The following is a 17,623-nucleotide window of genomic DNA, read 5'->3' on the forward strand; positions in this document are numbered from 1 at the left end:
GACGAGTGAAATTTTGAAGACAGATGTGCGATGAGTATGGGTAAATAGTTAAATGTTACTAAGCTTTTACAAATCAAATTTTTATGCTTTTCCTTTTTTTTAATGGATCTAGGAGTAGAGTTTTTTTTTTAACTTTTTATTTTTGAAAACATTACAGAACTCTCAGGCCGTTACAAAGATAGTACAGAGAGGTCTCATGTGCTCTTCACCCATTTTTCCACGTGGTTATATATCTTATGTATCAATAATTATAGTATAATATCAGAAAGGAAATTTTCAGTTAGTATAATGTGTGTGTTTGGTTCTGTGTCATTTTACTCATGTAACCAGTACAGCAATTAAGATACAGAATTTTTCTGTCACCACAAAGATCTCTTTCATAATACCCTCTAATAGTCACCTCCACCATCACTGACCCCTGGAAACCACTAATCTTTTTATCATTTCTATCATTTTGATGTTTTGAGAGTGTTATATAAATAGAGTCATACAATATGTAACCATGTGAGATTGGATTTTTTTCACTCAGGACAATGCTTTTGAAATACTGGTTCGTATTAATAATTTGCTCCTATTTTATTGCTGACTAATATTCTGTGGTGTGGATATACCACAGTTTATCCATCACCTGTTGTCCTCAACCAGACAATTTCAGTGCTTCTAATTTGGGCTGTTATTGATAAAGCTGCTATGAACAGTCATATAGAGATTTTTGAATTTCGAATGCATCTTTATTTCTCTGTAATAGAATGCCCAGAAGTTCTGGGTTGTGTGTTAAGTGTAATGTTTAATTTTGTAAGAAACTGCCAAACATTGACTGCTCCATATTACATTCCTACCAGCAGTGCATGAGAGATCCAGTTTCTCTGTATATTTACCTGCATTTGGGATTGTCACTATTTTTAAATTTTAGTTCTAATAGGTGTGTAGTGGTATCTCAATTATCTGTCCCTTATGTCCAGTGATGTTGAACATCTTTTAATGTGTTTTTTTCCCACCTGTATATTCTCTTCAGTGAAATATCTATTCATGTCTCTTGTCTATTTTCTAATTGGATTGTTTGGTTTTTTACTGCTGAGTTTTGAGTTCTCAGTATATTCTAGATATGCATCCTATTGTCGGATATGTGGTTCGTAACTGTTTTCTCCCCGTCTGTAGCTTGTCTTTTCATTCCACTTACCAGGGTCTTTTGCAGAACCAAAGTTACTAATTTTGATAAAGTCCAGTTTGTCAATGTTTTTCTTTTATGGGTTACACTTTATTGTTTGTTTATGGATTGGTGCTATGCCTAAGAACTTTTCAACAACCCCTAGGTTTCAAAGATTTTTCTCTACATTATCTTCTAAAATTGTTATAGCTTTATGTTTTACATATGAATCTGTGATCCAGTCTACATTAAGTTTTGAATGAAGTATAAGATTCAGATTAAGGGTCAATTTTTTGGCCTGTGGATATTCACTTGCTTCATTACAGTTTGTTGAAATGACTGTCCTTTCTCCATTGACTTGCTTTTCCTCCTTTGCTAAAAAATAAGTTGACCATACTTCCACTAGTACATTTCTTGGTTCCACTGGTACACTTCTTGTACTCTCTGTTCCATTGATCTGTATATCTATTCCTCCACCAATACCACATGCTGTTGATTATACTAGTTATGGAATAAGTCTTGAAATGAGGTAGAATGATGCCTCCAACTTTACTCTTTTTTTTTCCAAAATTGTTTTTAGCTACTTTAGTTTCTTTGCCTTTGTATATGACATTTTAGAATAATCTTGCCTCTATCTACAAAAAACCTTGCAGGGATTTTGTTGGGAATTTTGTTAAACCTATGTGTTAATTTATGGAGAATTGACCATCTTTACAATGTTGAATCTTTCAGTCCATGAGTATGACACGTTTCATTTATTTATATCTTCTTTCATATCTTTCATCACCATTTTGTGGTTTTCAGCGTAAGGTCCTACACATGCTTTATTAGGTTTGTACCTAAGCATCCCCCTTTTATTGAGCAATCCTAGATGACATTGTGTTTTTAATTTCAGTTTCCTTGTGTTCATTAGTATATTGACATCCAATTGATTTTTATATGTTGATCTTGTATCTTGTAATGTTGCTGAATTATTACTTGCAAGAGGTTTTTTTGTTTTTGTAGCTTCCTTGGGATTATCCAAACATGCAGATGACAAGCATGCCATCTGCAAATAAGGACAGCTCTATTTTCTTCCTTTCCAATCTATATGCCTTTATTTCCTTTTCTTGGAAGTCCGCTAGGACTTACAATACTGTGTTGGGTAGTAGTGGTGAGAGCAGCCATCCTGGACTTGTTCCCAATTTTAGAGGAAAAGCTTTCAGCCTTTCACCATTGAGTATGATGTTAAGCAGTAGTTTTTTTGTAGATTTCTTTCTTTTTTTTTTTTTTTTAATCAGTGTGAGGAAGTTCTCTATTACTACTTTTCTGAGACTTTTTATGAACAGGTGTTGAATTTTGTCAGATGCATTTTCTGCATCGAGATGATCATGTGATTTTTCTTAAGCCTGTTAGTATATAGTAGATTACATTAACTGTTCAAATAATTAACCTTTCATCCTTAGACTAAACCTGACTTAGTCATGGCTTATGATAATTTTTTTTAAATATACTGCTGAATCCATTTACTAATGTTTTGTTAAGGATTTTTGCCTGTGTTTTAATGAGGCTTATTGGTTTGTTGTTTTCTTGTAGGTTTTGGTATCATTGTAATACTGGCTTTGTAGAATAAATTGAGAAGTATACCCTTCACTTGTGTTTTTGGAAAGAGTTTGTGTAGAGTTGGTGTTAATTCTTTTTTTAAAAACATTTGGTAGACGTCTCCACTGAAACTCTCTGGGCTTTGGAGATTTTGGCGGGGGGGAGTTTATAAACAAATTCAGTATTTTTCATAGTTACAGGACTATTTAAATGACCTATTTCACAATGGATGAGTTGTGTTAGTTTGTACTAGCTCAGGAATTGGTCCAGTTCATCTAAGTTGTCAAATTTACAAGTGTGGAATTGTTCATAGTATTCCTTTATTATCCTTTTGCTATCTGCAGGGTCTATAGGGGCATCCCATTTCATTCATTTTTTAAAAATTTATTTTTGGCTGCGTTGGGTCTTTGTTGCTGCACATGGGCTTTCTCTAGTTGCGGCAAGTGGGGGCTACTCGATTGCAGTACACGGCCTTCTCACCGTGGTGGCTTCTCAGGTAGTGGAGCACGAGCCCTAGAGTGCGTGGGTTTCAGTGGTTGCAGTGTGTGGGTTCAGTTGCGGCGTGCGGGCCCTAGGGTGCATGGGCTTCAGTAGTTGTGGCGCGCGGCCTCAGTAGTTGTGGCGCACGGGCTTAGTTGCTCTGCGGCATGTGGGCTCTTCCTGGACCAGGGATCGAACCTGTGTCCCCTGCATTGGCAGGCAGATTCTTAACCGCTGCGCCACCAGGGAAGTCCCCCATTTTGTTCTTGATATTGGTGATTTGTGTCTTTTTTTTCTCTGTCAGTCTTATTAAAGGTTTGTTAATTTTATTGACCTTTTCAAAGAACCAGCTTTTTGTTTCATTGATTTTTCTCTATTTTTCTCTTTTCAGTTCCCTTGATTTCTGCTCTTTTTAATTTCTTTCCTCCTGCTTGCTTTAGGTTTCTTTTTAGTTTTGTGAGATGAGAGCTTAGGTTATTAATTTGAAACTTTCTTTTTAAATGTGAGCACTTAGTGCTATAAATTCCTCAATCTCAGTACTCTTTTAGCTATGCCTCACAAATTTTAATAAGCTGTGTTTTCAGTGTATTTTTTAATTTCACTTCAGGCTTCTTTGACCCATAGATTATTTAGACATATATTGCTTAGTTTCCAAGTGTTTGGTGATTTTCCTGTTATCTTTGATTTTGATTTCATTGTGGTTGGAGACACATTTGGTATGAGTTCAATTTTAAATTTGTTGAGGTTTACTTTATGGCCCATGATATGGTCTATCATAGTATATGCTCCATGGGTACTTGAAAAGAATGTGTATTTTGCTGTTGTTGGGTAGAATGTTCTTTAAATGTCAATTAGACCCTGTTGGTTAATGCTGCTGTTCAGTTCTTCTATACCCTTTGTAATTTTCTGTCTATCACCTGTTGAGAGGGGTATTGACACGTCCAACTGTAATTGTAGATTTGTCTGTTTCTCCTATCAGTTCTATCTGAGTTTGCTTCACATATTTTGTATCTTGGTTGCTTGGTATTTTAATTGATGTTAATATAGCCACTCCTGCTTTCTTTTGTTTAAACAGCTTTATTGAGATACAGCTCATATGCCATACAATACATTCATTTAAAGTATACAGCCAGTGGTTTTTAGTGTATTCAAAGATGTGTGCAACCATCACCACAGTCAGTTCTAGAACACTATCATACCTCAGAAAGAAATGCTGTGTCCTTTAGGTATTGCCCTCCTGTTCCATTCCCATCCCATTCTACTCTGTCTCCCCTTCCCCCCAACCAGCCCTAAGTAACCACCAGGTTTACTTTCTGTCTCTATAGATTTACCTATTTTGGAAATTCTATATAGATGGTATTATATAATATGTGGATTTTTTGTATGATCAGCTTCTTCACTTAGAATAGTGTTTTCAGGGTTCATCCATGTTATATCATGTATCAGTACTTTATTCCTTTTTATGGCTGAATAATATTCGATTGTATAGATATGTCATGTTTTATCCTTTCATTAATTTGTGGACTTCTGGGTTGTTTCTACTTGTTTCTTGTAGACAGCATGTAGTTGGGTCTTATTTTAACCACTGTGCCAATTTCTCTTTTCATTTGATATGTTTGCACTATTTATATTTATTATGATTGTTGACATGTTAGGGCTTCAGCCTGCCATTTTATTCTTTTTTTTTGAGAAAATTGTCTTCTAGTATTTGAAAACTTCTTACATGATGCAACAAAAAGATCACACACATCATTGACAGACAAGGGAAGTTCCAACATATGTCTTCATTGTTCACTGTTTCAGCTTTTTCTCACTTTGTCTTACTCTTTAAATGAAATAGCATCCAACTTTTGTATTAGAATTTTACTCATTCATCACTTGCAAGCACAGGTTAAGCACAGATGAGTTCTATGAAAATTGCCTAACACATTCTGTGAGAATCAATGGCTAAGTGAAATTATAATAAAGTATATATTTTATCATTTGTAAAATGTGTGCTGCAGATCCTTTCTGTCAGTAAAATTTATAATAAAGTTACGTCATTGGTTGGGAATGTAATTTTTCACAATAGGTAAGAGATAGAAACAATCTAAATGTCTGTTGATGGATGGGTAAAGAATAGATAGATAGATGTATACGAATACGAATATATATATATACGAATACGGTTGTGTGTGTTCACACATATGCAACTCCCCCCTCTCCACCAACCTCAAACCAACCTCAATGATTGTTAATCGTTGAACAGCACATCACTGTGAATTTTTAGAATAAAAGATACCTACAGTTTTAGTTTAATAATTCTAATTCAACAAACTGAACTGATAACAAGCAAATGTTTTATTCATACCTTCTGTTTGACAGTATTTATTATCTTTATGTCATGGTCTGTGAGCTGCTAGTGGTTGATTACCACAGAATGACATTACAAGTCTTATGGTTAGATTCAGTAATTATATGAATACAATATTCCTTCTTCTGGGTATTGAGAAATTTTGCCTTGGTAATCACTAAGAGAATGTTCACTATTAAGTTAAATTATTCTTGCTCTCCGATTATTAAAAAATTTAGTAGCATCTCGCTTCTGTCTCATGTCACATTGATATTGTAGAAAGTAGAAAAGATGTTACCCTTGTTTGTTCCCTTGAGGATGGTACAGACTATGTGCAAAATGCCCACATGTTTGAGGGATTTTCTAAAATGGTATTTCAAAACCTGACACACAGAGCAGCAAGAAATAGTCTAGTATTTCAGCACTAATACTTTGTAATATATATTTCTATTCATTAAATCTTATTTAAGAACATTGCTTTAAAATTATTCAATGTTAGCCTGTCTTCTCTGACTTGGTAGAGACCTTTCAGTCTCCACTGCAGTACTAAACAATTGTACATATATATAACACCCCCAGCTTTTTTGTGTGTGTCATGGATGGCTTTATTTCTTTAATGTATGTTTATGTTCAGTGTCTAATTCTAAATTTGTCTTGACTTTCCCCCTTCAGTTTAATGAGTGGTGTTAAGAATAATGTTGGAAGAGGGATCAATGTGGCCTTGGTAAATGGTAAGAATAATTATTTTAGCTTATGCATGTGCTCAGTGGATAGTCATATGTCACAAAGTAAAATGCACTCTAATATCAAGAGATCAGGTCAGAAAGAGCCAGGCTTGACATTAAAGCCCTACCCACACCCTCCCAAAACACCAACTGTAGGTCGAGACTCTGCATCTCAGTATTTATAGCATGCTTTCTTGGAAGCATCCAGCTTGCCGTCCAGTGAGTAGAGAGCTTCCCATGAGATTGTCAGGATACAACCAGTCTAACATTAAATTGATGAATCCTTGCTGCAGATTTTGGGATCCTAACATAATATAGATGGACATGAATGAGGGTTTATAGAATGACAGTGCGTGGTGGACTATTGGATGGGGTTTGGGGCTGAGTGAAGAGTAGGAGTCGATTGTAATTTTTCAGTATCGTCTACATTGAATCCTGAACATCTCGAGTGTTCTTGCAAAATCACATCTGAAAATATGAACCCATGAAGTGAGACTCAACTGCATACTCGTCTTCTCTTTCTGGGACAGTCACCCTTGTAAATCTGTATAGGGTGATTATAAACCACAGCCACCTTCTCCAGTTCACAGTGTAGGTAAATATTGTTTACTTCTTTCACAAGAGATACATTTCTGTGTTTCTATGTTCTTCATTTTCTTAGGTATAAAATGTTCTATACATATTTGTCTATTTAATTGATAGCAAAAACAAATTTTCAAAGGGAATTAAATATAATGTTTTTGAAAGATGGCTTTGATGATAGAAAATAACATGGATTCATGTTTTTTTTTTAAAGGTTTATGTATTTTGGGGTAATTTTAAAATAAAGGAAGATGGTAACACATGCGGATGAAAAATATCTAACTTCAAATGGTCTGCAGTCAATAGTGAACTTCTCTTTGCTACTCTTCAGCTTACAAGATTAGTGAGAAAGTCCTATTCAAAAAATACCCTTTTAGAAAAAATGTTCAGATGCATACAGTTCAGATTTTAAGTATTTGTCATAATAATTCTTTCTCTGCTAGTGAATTCACATCAATCATTGGATAAGATCATTTGTCTTATATAGTGTAGAGTATATTTTCAGTTGCATAATTTGCTGTGAATTCAATCTCTTTCAGGAAAAACAGGAGATCTAATAGACACCAGATATTTTGACATGTGGGGAGGAAGTAAGTATGAATAACACATAAGTGTTCTGTTGCTGGCACTGAATCACATCAATATAATGTAGCCCATTAATGAGAAAATAATGGTACTAATTTTGTGTTAGTTCATTTTATTACTCTTTCTTTTCACTGAATGTCTAGCTGTATTTAAGTGATCAGTCATACTGCATATACATTGCTTTTTATAAAAACTGTTGGTGATGTGTAATTCAGAGCAATAATATCACAATTGAGATTTAAAAAATCTGAGTCCTATTTTTTGCAGGACAACTAATTCAAAGCTTCGGCCTCTTTTAGGTTTCTGCCTGAAATTTCTAAAAAAACCAGTAAGTAATTTGAAGAAGGACATAACCAGTATAAGCATTCTCAGCTGACTGAATTGATTTCTTTTCATATGATTTTTGCCTCAAAACTAAGTTTATAACCAAGATTATTATTCAAGTAGATGAATATTTGAGAGAAGGAATGGAATTTCCTTTCTAGTTTACTGGACTTAGAACAATCCACAGATAATCTTCCTAATTTGGAAGTTCCTCAAAGAGCAGGTGGAAGTTAGTCACCAGCATGCAGGGGGAAGGAACTGGCACCTTGAAGAAGAATGTTCCTGAAAGAAGGAAGGCCAACACTGATTTATCTTTTGATTCTTTTCTAAGTTGAGGCTCTCCCCTGCACCTCCCCATCCTCATACACTTTGTACATTCCCTGGAAGCCAGCAGTTGTTAGGCTTCCTGAAATTTATCTTGTTTTCAGACCATTCAGCTTTTCTAATATTTCTTCAACTCGTAATGAGATAATGAATATGTTATTTATTTTTTACATGAGATCAGAAGAACCTTGCATAGCTGTCAAAACGGTGTAAACTTAAACTGTACCATCAATTTTAGATTCGAAAGGCGTAATTGGTTCTACCAAAACTTATTGCATGGAAAAACTCTTATAAAACTATTGCCAAAACCAGTCATGTGACCAGAAGCTCTGGTATTTCATCTCAGGTGGATTAACTACTGCTAGAAATGCTCCTCAAATTAAGAAGAAGTTGTAAATTACTGCCATCTTTGGATTTAAATCGAAGTGATTTGTGAGCTGCTCTGTTACACTTTTTCTGAATTAAAAATGCTATTATTTTAAGATAGAATTCAGTTAGAGAAAATCTTTGGAATCTTTGCTGTGGAAAGAAACTGAGTAGATTTGAAGGAACCCAGTTTTGAAGTAGTATTAGACTTGGGAGCTGTAAGGAAACCTGACATTGTAAGGAGTTCAAGATGTAGAATGATTTGCAGTACCTGATCAGCCTCTTTGGCATCATCAGTTTATTGTCACTGAAGTGGTGTTTAAGCCCTTATGAATCTTGATATACTAGATGCAGCAGGTAATGACTGCAATATTTACCTTAATTAGTTTGGCTTTTAGTGATAACTAACCTACATTCCTTCCCCTAGTTTATAGTAAGTAGATATACCCAGGAGTTTCTTTAAATCAGTGTGTGTGTGTGTGTGTGTGTGTGTGTGTGTGTGTGTGTGTGTGTGCATACAGTTGTCCCTTGTACCTGCAGGGGACTGGTTCCAGGACCTTCCACGGATAACCCATAATCTTCAGATGCTCAAGTTCCATAATTTTCCCTCCATATCTGTAGTTATGCATCCGCAGATTCAACCAAGTGTGGGTTATGTGGTACTGTAGTGCTTATTGAAAAAAAATCTGCCTACAAGTGGACTCCTGAGTTCAAACCCCTGTTCAAGGGTCAACTGTATACATATTTATATAATTTTTTAAAATTATAGATCCTTTTGTGCATTAAATAAAAGTTCTCTGTCTTCATTTTTAGAAAAGTATCTGTGCAAAACAGTTTGCCATGTACTCAGGGAGTCCATGAGCCTTTCTCCTGCTCCCCTAAATTTCTTACTTTAAATCATAAGTCATGCTTTAATATGACTTTGCTATGGTTTTTTCATTTAGCCCCTGGAATATCAGTATAAAAAACACACAGTATGAATCAGGATTGGGAAATTTTAAGTTGATGGGAAACTTAATTTTTAACCTGTTCATAAGATTTGTCTTTCTTTTGGTTACTCTACGTTAGAAATTATTGATTTGCAAGCACTTCATTTTTTATATTACTAACTTTTAAGAGATTATCATGATGTTTACTTAGTCATTTAAAAAAAAAACCCAAAAAACCAACCCTCAACCCTTTCTTGTTTTTCAGATGTGGCCCCATTTATTGAGTTTCTGAAGGCCATACAAGATGGAACAGTAGTCTTAATGGGAACATATGATGATGGAGCAACCAAGTATGTAAACTTTCAAATTTATGCAACTTTTCAGTTATAATTTATAATAATATAAGAAATATGTTTTCAATGAAAAAATTTATAATATAGAGCAAAGTAATCCAACTTTCAGATAAACACCATTAACATTTTTTAATTTTGCTTTCTTCTTATATTTATTGTGATATATTGTGAAATTAGAATCACATTGTACATGAAGTTTGTTATACTCTTTTATGTTCTATTTTTTTTTTTTTTTTTTTTTTTTTTTTTTTTTTTTTTTCGGTATGCGGGCCTCTCACTGCTGTGGCCTCTCCCGTTGCGGAGCACAGGCTCCGGACGCGCAGGCCTAGCGGCCATGGCTCACGGGCCCAGTCGCTCCACGGCATGCGGGATCTTCCCGGACCAGGGCACGAACCCGTGACCCCTGCATCGGCAGGCGGACTCTCAACCACTGCGCCACCAGGGAAGCCCTATGTTCTATTTTTAACAACCATATAGTTTTCTCTGACAGTAATAGTCTTCAGTAGCATTTATTTTATGGCATTCCCCGAAGTGTGTTCCGTGAACACACTTGAAAACTGTAATGGGTCTTTTAACCTTTTATCGTATTAAGTTTCTAGGTCATTTTACCCTCTGGTTGCGTTTCTTGGGCATTCTCTAGGTGATTATTGTCTCTCTTAAAATGGTGCACCAAGTTGGACATAGTGTTCCCAGATGTGGTCTGGCCAGTACAGGGTACAATGGAGATGCTAGCGCACCATGTTTGAGAAATTACGTTTAATATTCATGGAGACTAGTGTGGCGTTCATTTTCTTTTGGCAGTCACATCACATTTTTGGTCAACTTAAATTCTCAGATCTTCTCATTTGATCTCAGATTTTTTTTTTTAAACCACTGCCAAGTCAGGTCTTCCTCCCCATTCAGAAGTTGCTTTTGTTTAATGTGAATGAAGGACTTTATATTCATATACCCTTGTTAAATTTAACTTTGCTGTTATTGGCCCACTTGGTCTCGATTCTGACATTTGTCCTACGAGGTTTCCTTGGCCCAGGCTTCGTACTCTCTCCAGAGTCGTTCAGGTGTCTAAATCTAAGTCATTGACAAACATGTTTACCACAGGCAGTGTGCCACCAGCTGGAGGCCGCCTCCAAGGGATTCATCTAGTCATCAACTGCAGAAACTACTTTTCACACAGTTTCCACTGTATCCTAATAGGCATACCATTCAGTTGCTGTTTAATTATTTTATTTTCTGAGACCATCAGATACTCACTTGAAATTCATGAACGATGCTAATTATAATAACCTGATCTACTGCCACAAAACCTCTTCTAAATCTGAAATATATGAGATGATGTTAACTTGGCTTTATTTATTCCTGCCTCCTTCCGGCTACTCCCTCTCTTTCTTTCGTTTCTTTTTTTAAAAAATTTATTTATTTATTTTTGGCCGCATTGGGTCTTTGTTGCTGCGCATGGGCTTTCTCTCGTTGCGGCGAGTGGGAGCTACTCTTCCTTGCGGTGCGCAGCCTTCTCATTGCAGTGGCTTCTCTTGTTGCGGAGCACGGGCTCTAGGCACGCGGGCTTCAGTAGTTGTGGCTCGCAGGGTCAGTAGCTGTGGCTTGCAGGCTCTAGAGCGCAGACTCAGTAGTTGTGGAGCACACGGGCTTAGTTGCTCTGCGGCATGTGAGAGCTTTCCGGACCAGGGTTCGAACCCGTGTCGCCTGCATTGGCAGGCGGATTCTTAACCACTGCACCACCAGGGAAGCCCTCCCTCTCTTTCTTTTCTTCTTTGTGTAATTCTCACAGGAGATCCATTCTAAAATTTCTACTCCATTCTAGAATTTTGCTAGGAGTTAGAATTAGTTTTATTGGACCATTGTTTTTAAAATTTTCCTTGTCTTTTTTGAAAACTGGAATATTTAACTAACTTTTAATGTCTTAGCATCTTCATTTTCCATGATGCTTCTAAAATAACAGACACAACCTTGAAGACTTTATTAATAAGTTCCTTAATAATTTAAGTGTGTGACATGTGTGGGCCTGGAGGCTTAAATTTATTTTAAAGCACTTAATATGGACATTCCTGAACTACTTTTCCCTTTTTATGTTGATCGAAGAGTGTTTGCCTCCCTGGAAAAGACAGTTGTGCTTTGATCTTGATATTATATGATTCTTGTGAAACAGTGGGTCCCTTCATTATTTGTACTTGGTAGCAAAAGTTCTCTCTGTGGCCTTCAATAGTTGTATGAGTCTCATCTCATTTTGAGCACTCAGGTCTTCCTGGTAGTAGGTATTAAAAGTTATGTCATTAGTAACATGATGTGCCTTGTATTTTTGCACACTTCCTTTTCTCAGTTTGAACCCATCGCACAATGTAAGTGGACTCAGGGAGTTCAAACCCATGTTGTTCAAGGGTCAGTTGTATCTCCAAAATTAATGCTATGTATAAATATATTAGTTACACTACACTACCTTTTAAAGAAATGGGGCATTTTGATACCTACTGTATCAAATGCTCAAAATATTGGCAGTGTTGCATGGTTTTAAACTTCTTTTTGAAACATGAAATCACCTTTTACTTAGTTACGTAAAAGATATCAAAAAGGAATAATAAAAATCCCCCAGATTCTACATAGGCAGATTAGAAAACTTGAGAAATTATTGAGAAAGTTGTCTTGTTCTAAATCTGTAGTTAGATATACATAGGGACATGTGGAGGGGCTGCCCAAGACCACCCCCAGGTTTGATGATTCACTAGGAGGAGTCACAGGACCCAGCATACAGACCTGCTCACTCACTGCTATGATTTGCTACAGCAAAAGGATACATAGCAGAATCAGCAAAGGGGAGCTAGCAGAGAGCAAAGTCTGGAGGAAGCCAGGCTCGAGTTCCTCTCCCAAGTGGAGTGACACAGGACATGCTTAATTCCTCCAGCAACAAATTGTGACAACACTATGAAATGCTGTCCACTAGGGAAGGTTATTAGAGACTCAGGGCCCAGGGTTTTTACTGGGAGCTGGTCATGGAGGCACCCTCTGCCTTACATATCCCCAAATTCCAGACTCCCAGACAGAAAGTTGGTGTTCAGCATAAACTGTATTGTTTGTACAGTTTAGACACAGTGAACCATTCTGATCAGTTCTGTGAATGGGGGGAGCCTCCCCAAATCCAAGTTTCCAGATGCCAGCCAAGGACCAGTCTTGCTGTTAGGGCTTCCTAAGGCCTGTTTTATTAACCCTTTTCTGCACAGGACCTAAGGGTGTTCTCATCGAAAAGTAAGGAAAGATTAACGGGATCAAAATGCAACGCTAAGTTTCAAGTTGCTTCTAGATCTTTGGCTAAATTGGCTTAGTTTATTCATACAGATCAAAATGACCACTTCTGAAATTTAGAAGTACAGAAGGAAAAGTGACTGCCCTTCAATATATTTAATTGATGTAAAAATTTTTAGATAAGAAAAAAATTTATGTACTTCTGGCTGGGGGCCAGGCCTGCATTTGGATAACCACCTACTTTGCAAGCAGTTTTTGTGTATGAAGCAATCTCTTGGCATTTGTGAACCTAACATTCAGCTATTTATGAGCAACCCCGAAGCCTGTGAGGTGCAATTTGTGATTTTTCTGAGATGTAACTGAATCAAGCCCTGAGGCTTTCCTCCGGGAGGTTGTCATTACGCTGCCCAGTAAGCCTGACCTCTGTACTTCGACACCATTTGTTCTCGATAAAGCAGCAAAACTCACTACTAGTACTAATGATGCAAGTAAAATGTTCTAATTAAGGAGCCAGAAATAGAACATTTGGATAAACTAAGGAGTAGAATATGACAGGCTGCAGATCCATGACATCCTAACACGATTTAGAAACAAGAAAACAGGGTTCAGACAATACTTTCCGGGAATGTCCCTCTAATATACAAGTTGCTTATCAAGTGAGCAGACGAATGGAAGTGATAGGTAATTCATATAAGGACGGGTACAGGAAACACAGCTACAGACAGACTTTGGGGAGAAAGCCAGACGCGGGTACATGTGCTTCTCTGTGAAGGTCTCAAAATCTTCAGAGACTGAGACTTCACTGGTCCTTTTGCACAGCCATTTCATTTATTTTTATTTCCCTTGATTATAAAGGCATCGCTTTATACAGATGAGTCTGAAAGGCTAAATATTCCAGGGCTGCCCCTGATTTTCTCACTGATTCTAGTGAACTTCCCCCAGGAGGACAGCAGTGCCCAAGCTACGGTTAAAACAGCTCCACTGCCCCATGGATGTGGTTTGTATAATTGTGGAAGTCTAATAACATATGTAGCTCTTTCCTGTTTTATGAAGCTTTTTTTTTAACATAAAGCATCTCGTTTATCTTCGGGTAAGTTACATTAGAACTGTTGTGCCTCGTGTTTCTTTCATTTATACATTAAAGGAGCCAGCTGACATTAGCATGGGGTGCTTCAAAGAAGGCTGCAGGATAAACAGATGCCTTCCTCACTGGCCCTCCTGCTATTTTGCAGCCAATGATCCTCCACCTATTTGCAAATATAAAACTTGCCTTGCCTCAGATTTTAGAACAAACCTCTCTAATTGACCTATAAATGCCATCTTTTGGGTGATATAGAGGACTTACTGGCCAGATACCTGCACAGGTGTCCCTTAGTTATCTTTTTGTATGGGTTTTTTTTTTTTTTGGCTCTACAACCAGCATGTATCTTCTGAATTTCTTCTCCCTTTTGAGACAGAGGAGAGGTGGAGAATCACTCAACATTAGGATAAGAACCTACACAAAATTCCTTAAAGGCATCTTTCAGTGAGCTGTTTCCCTAGCAGTTGCCCTTTGTCACTGCCCTTTCTTAGCCGCTATGTGGTTAATATTTTCATTTTTATTAAATAACCACTTGGCAGTTGTCTCTGAAGTAGAATTTATATCCCTATTCTCAAAATTCATTTTCTTTTAAATAAAACATCTGGTGTTAGAAACATCCAAACTTCTATCAGCATTTACCTTTATTCTATTCAAATGTAATTTACAAAGGTTTAGTGGAGAATCAAAGTGATTTTTAATTTTACAAAGATGTTGGTTGCTTAAGATCTTGGATTAACCTGAATAGGCACCTGCTGACTACAGTTTCTCTTATTTATTTGATGGATGTAAGTGAAAATGAATTATTGTTGTGAAACAAAGATACCTAAAAGGTACTTCTAAATAGCATGAACTTGAAATTAATTTCTAGATTTCATGGCTTTCATCACTAAAGAATTCAAATAGGACTTCCCTGGTGGCACAATGGTTAAGAATCCGCCTGCCAATGTAGGGGACTCAGGTTCGATCCCCTGTCCAGGAAGATCCCACATGCCTCAGAGCAACTAAGTCCGTGCACCACAACTACTGAGCCTGCGCTCTAGACCCTGTGAGCCACAGCTACTGAAGCCCACACGCTCTAGGCCGCAGGCTCCACAGTAAGAGAAGTCACCGCAATGAGAAGCCCACGCACCACAACGAAGAGTAGCCCCTACTCGCCACAAGTAGAGAAAGCCCGTGCACAGCAACGAGTACCCCATGCAGCCAAAAAAAAAATTCATTAAAAAAAAAGAACTCAAATAGTAGGAATGTTACTCTGATAAAATTTTTTTTTTTATGTTCTCTTATCTAAGCCAGCATTCTCTCATTTATTTCATGGTTGTATGTTAAGTATCCTAACTTTATCAGTATTACTTAAATAACATACAGGGCACTACATTTATTGTTTTATTCTTTTTCTCCCTCTTTAAGACTCAATGATGAGGCCCGGCAGCTCATTGCTGAATTGGGGAGTACATCTATTGCTCATCTTGGTTTTAGAGACAACTGGGTCTTCTGTGGTGGAAAAGGCATTAAGACAAAAAGCCCTTTTGAACAGGTTAGTGTCTTAGGCTTTCATAATTAATGGACAAAAGCAATTGTGTGAAACCATGCAGTGCGTATTCCTATCCCAGTTATTTGAAACTTAGATAAAGCAGACATTAAATATGTTCATGTATTTTTCATAGGTTCTTGGTAATCAAGTATTTGAAATAACCATGGCACTATTTTGATTTTAAACTTAAAAATAGTCAATTCTGCATGAAAATTTTTTTCCTACATGACAGTGCATTGGCATATGATTAGTTTTATCTTAAGCCTTTTAGGAAGTTGGTTATTAAAGATTTTAATTGAACTTTTGTTACTGTAATCAATTAAGTTTAGAAATACTTTAGAACTTAGTAGAATGTAAACCTACTTTTGACTAACAAATGATGCTTTAAAAACCATCTGCAGTGTTTTGTTCTTTCAGCTCTTCTTTGAAGGTCTGCTACCACATGCCAGACCCCAAGCGTTGCTCATTTAATATATTGAACAATAACTTATATGTTGATAGAAGTGTTACTGAAGTGAGTACGCAAAAGTATGTTATTGCAGATATGCAGTTCGCTAAAATTTTTAAAACTGTATACTATGATTGTGTCCCAACAGCACATAAAGAACAATAAGGACACAAACAAATATGAAGGATGGCCTGAAGTTGTAGAAATGGAAGGATGTATCCCCCAGAAGCAAGACTGATGTGGAGAAAATTGAAGGGAGCATACTTTCACTTGCTAATGGGAAAGCCCTAACCGAAAAACTACATGTAAATATTTTAAGAGCATGCAGCCATCTCGGTGTGTGCATGACCATTATCCCTTTTGGTATCAGGATTATTTATTGCTAACGTAAATAGACATCTTTGTAAATAGTCATCATAATGAGCAAATCACTGAACCATTTCTAAGCACATCTCCCTAATGGTACAATGTTCAGACTGCAATGATAATGACATCTTTTAATTCTAAAAGTATTACACAATGGATAACTGAACAGATCTGAAAAATGTATTGATATATATACTAGTCGCTGTGAAAAATCTTTCATGGAATAATATGGGTTTTAGGGAGGAGACTTTGTTTTCTTTTATATACATATATATATATATATGGCCTTTTGATGATAGTATCTTTTAAATTAAAAAGATATTGGGCTAGTTGTGTGTGTAATGTTACTTTACAGTCTGACTCCCCTGTTGTATTTCTTTTCTTAATCTTCTCTTTCTGTCCCAAGAAACCTAGAAATAAAATATGAAAACTTGTATCAAATATGTGAAAAGCACAACAGAATTCTTAGTTTAATGTACACAGTAAAGAGGAAATATATGAATGTAGGTGCATCAGGGCTGTAGCTTGCTGGATTTTGAGTTAATAGTGTGCATGAGTTGATTTTGCATAAGCTATAGAGTAAGACGGGGCGGGGGGTTGGTGGGGGAGGCGGCAGGCAGCTCCGCAGAGCTGAGGAACCAGGCCAAGTCCCTTCCCCAGCCTTGGTAGGTCATTCAGGACAGCATGTCAGTATAGTTAGAGCAATACTGGCCTAAGTTTTCCTTATTTAAGTGTCATCAGCAATGACCAAGTGGTTGGGAAAGAGGCATGTTTTAATGTCACAATAATTTTGGATTGTAAACAAAGAAATTCTGTATTTACTTTCATCTAACTTCGTAAGAGTAATTTTTGCCTGAAAAGATAACGACATACTTAGAAAGGTCCTGATTACTGATTGGGACTGATACCATTTAAAAAAATAATTTTATTTGACACACAATGACTTTATACCCAATTCTATATAAAAATATAAGAGATCTACCTTTTGTTAATTTCACATGTTCACAAAATGACCCGTTTTTAAGATATTTTTAGGGCATTAAATATCTATTGTGTGTGAAGTATCTTAAACTGGAACATAAAAAAATGTAACGATCAAACTGCTATTCCCAGTAAAAGGCAGCACTTCAATTTTGGATCTAAATTTTAGATGACTTATATAAGAAAAACTAAAAGCAGTGTTTTTTATTTTGCTGTAAACCAAGGTGGAAGTTATT

The 17,623-nt window shown here is 36.5% G+C and overlaps 1 protein-coding gene across 1 annotated transcript in view; it reads left to right on the forward strand.

The window, feature by feature from the left end:
• The window catches only part of FAM3C (FAM3 metabolism regulating signaling molecule C), a 48,340-nt gene extending 31,606 nt beyond the window's left edge, over positions 1-16,734 (forward strand). The window contains exons 6-10 of the mRNA XM_059075073.2: positions 6,213-6,271; positions 7,387-7,437; positions 9,641-9,725; positions 15,469-15,595; positions 16,189-16,734. Of these exons, the coding sequence (XP_058931056.1) occupies positions 6,213-6,271; positions 7,387-7,437; positions 9,641-9,725; positions 15,469-15,595; positions 16,189-16,278 (412 nt within the window). The 3' untranslated portion in view covers positions 16,279-16,734. The remainder of the gene's footprint in view (positions 1-6,212; positions 6,272-7,386; positions 7,438-9,640; positions 9,726-15,468; positions 15,596-16,188) is intronic.
• The last annotated feature ends 889 nt before the right edge of the window (positions 16,735-17,623 follow it).

Source organism: Kogia breviceps, chromosome 9 (genome assembly GCF_026419965.1).
Source record: "Kogia breviceps isolate mKogBre1 chromosome 9, mKogBre1 haplotype 1, whole genome shotgun sequence".
NCBI lineage: Eukaryota > Metazoa > Chordata > Mammalia > Artiodactyla > Physeteridae > Kogia > Kogia breviceps.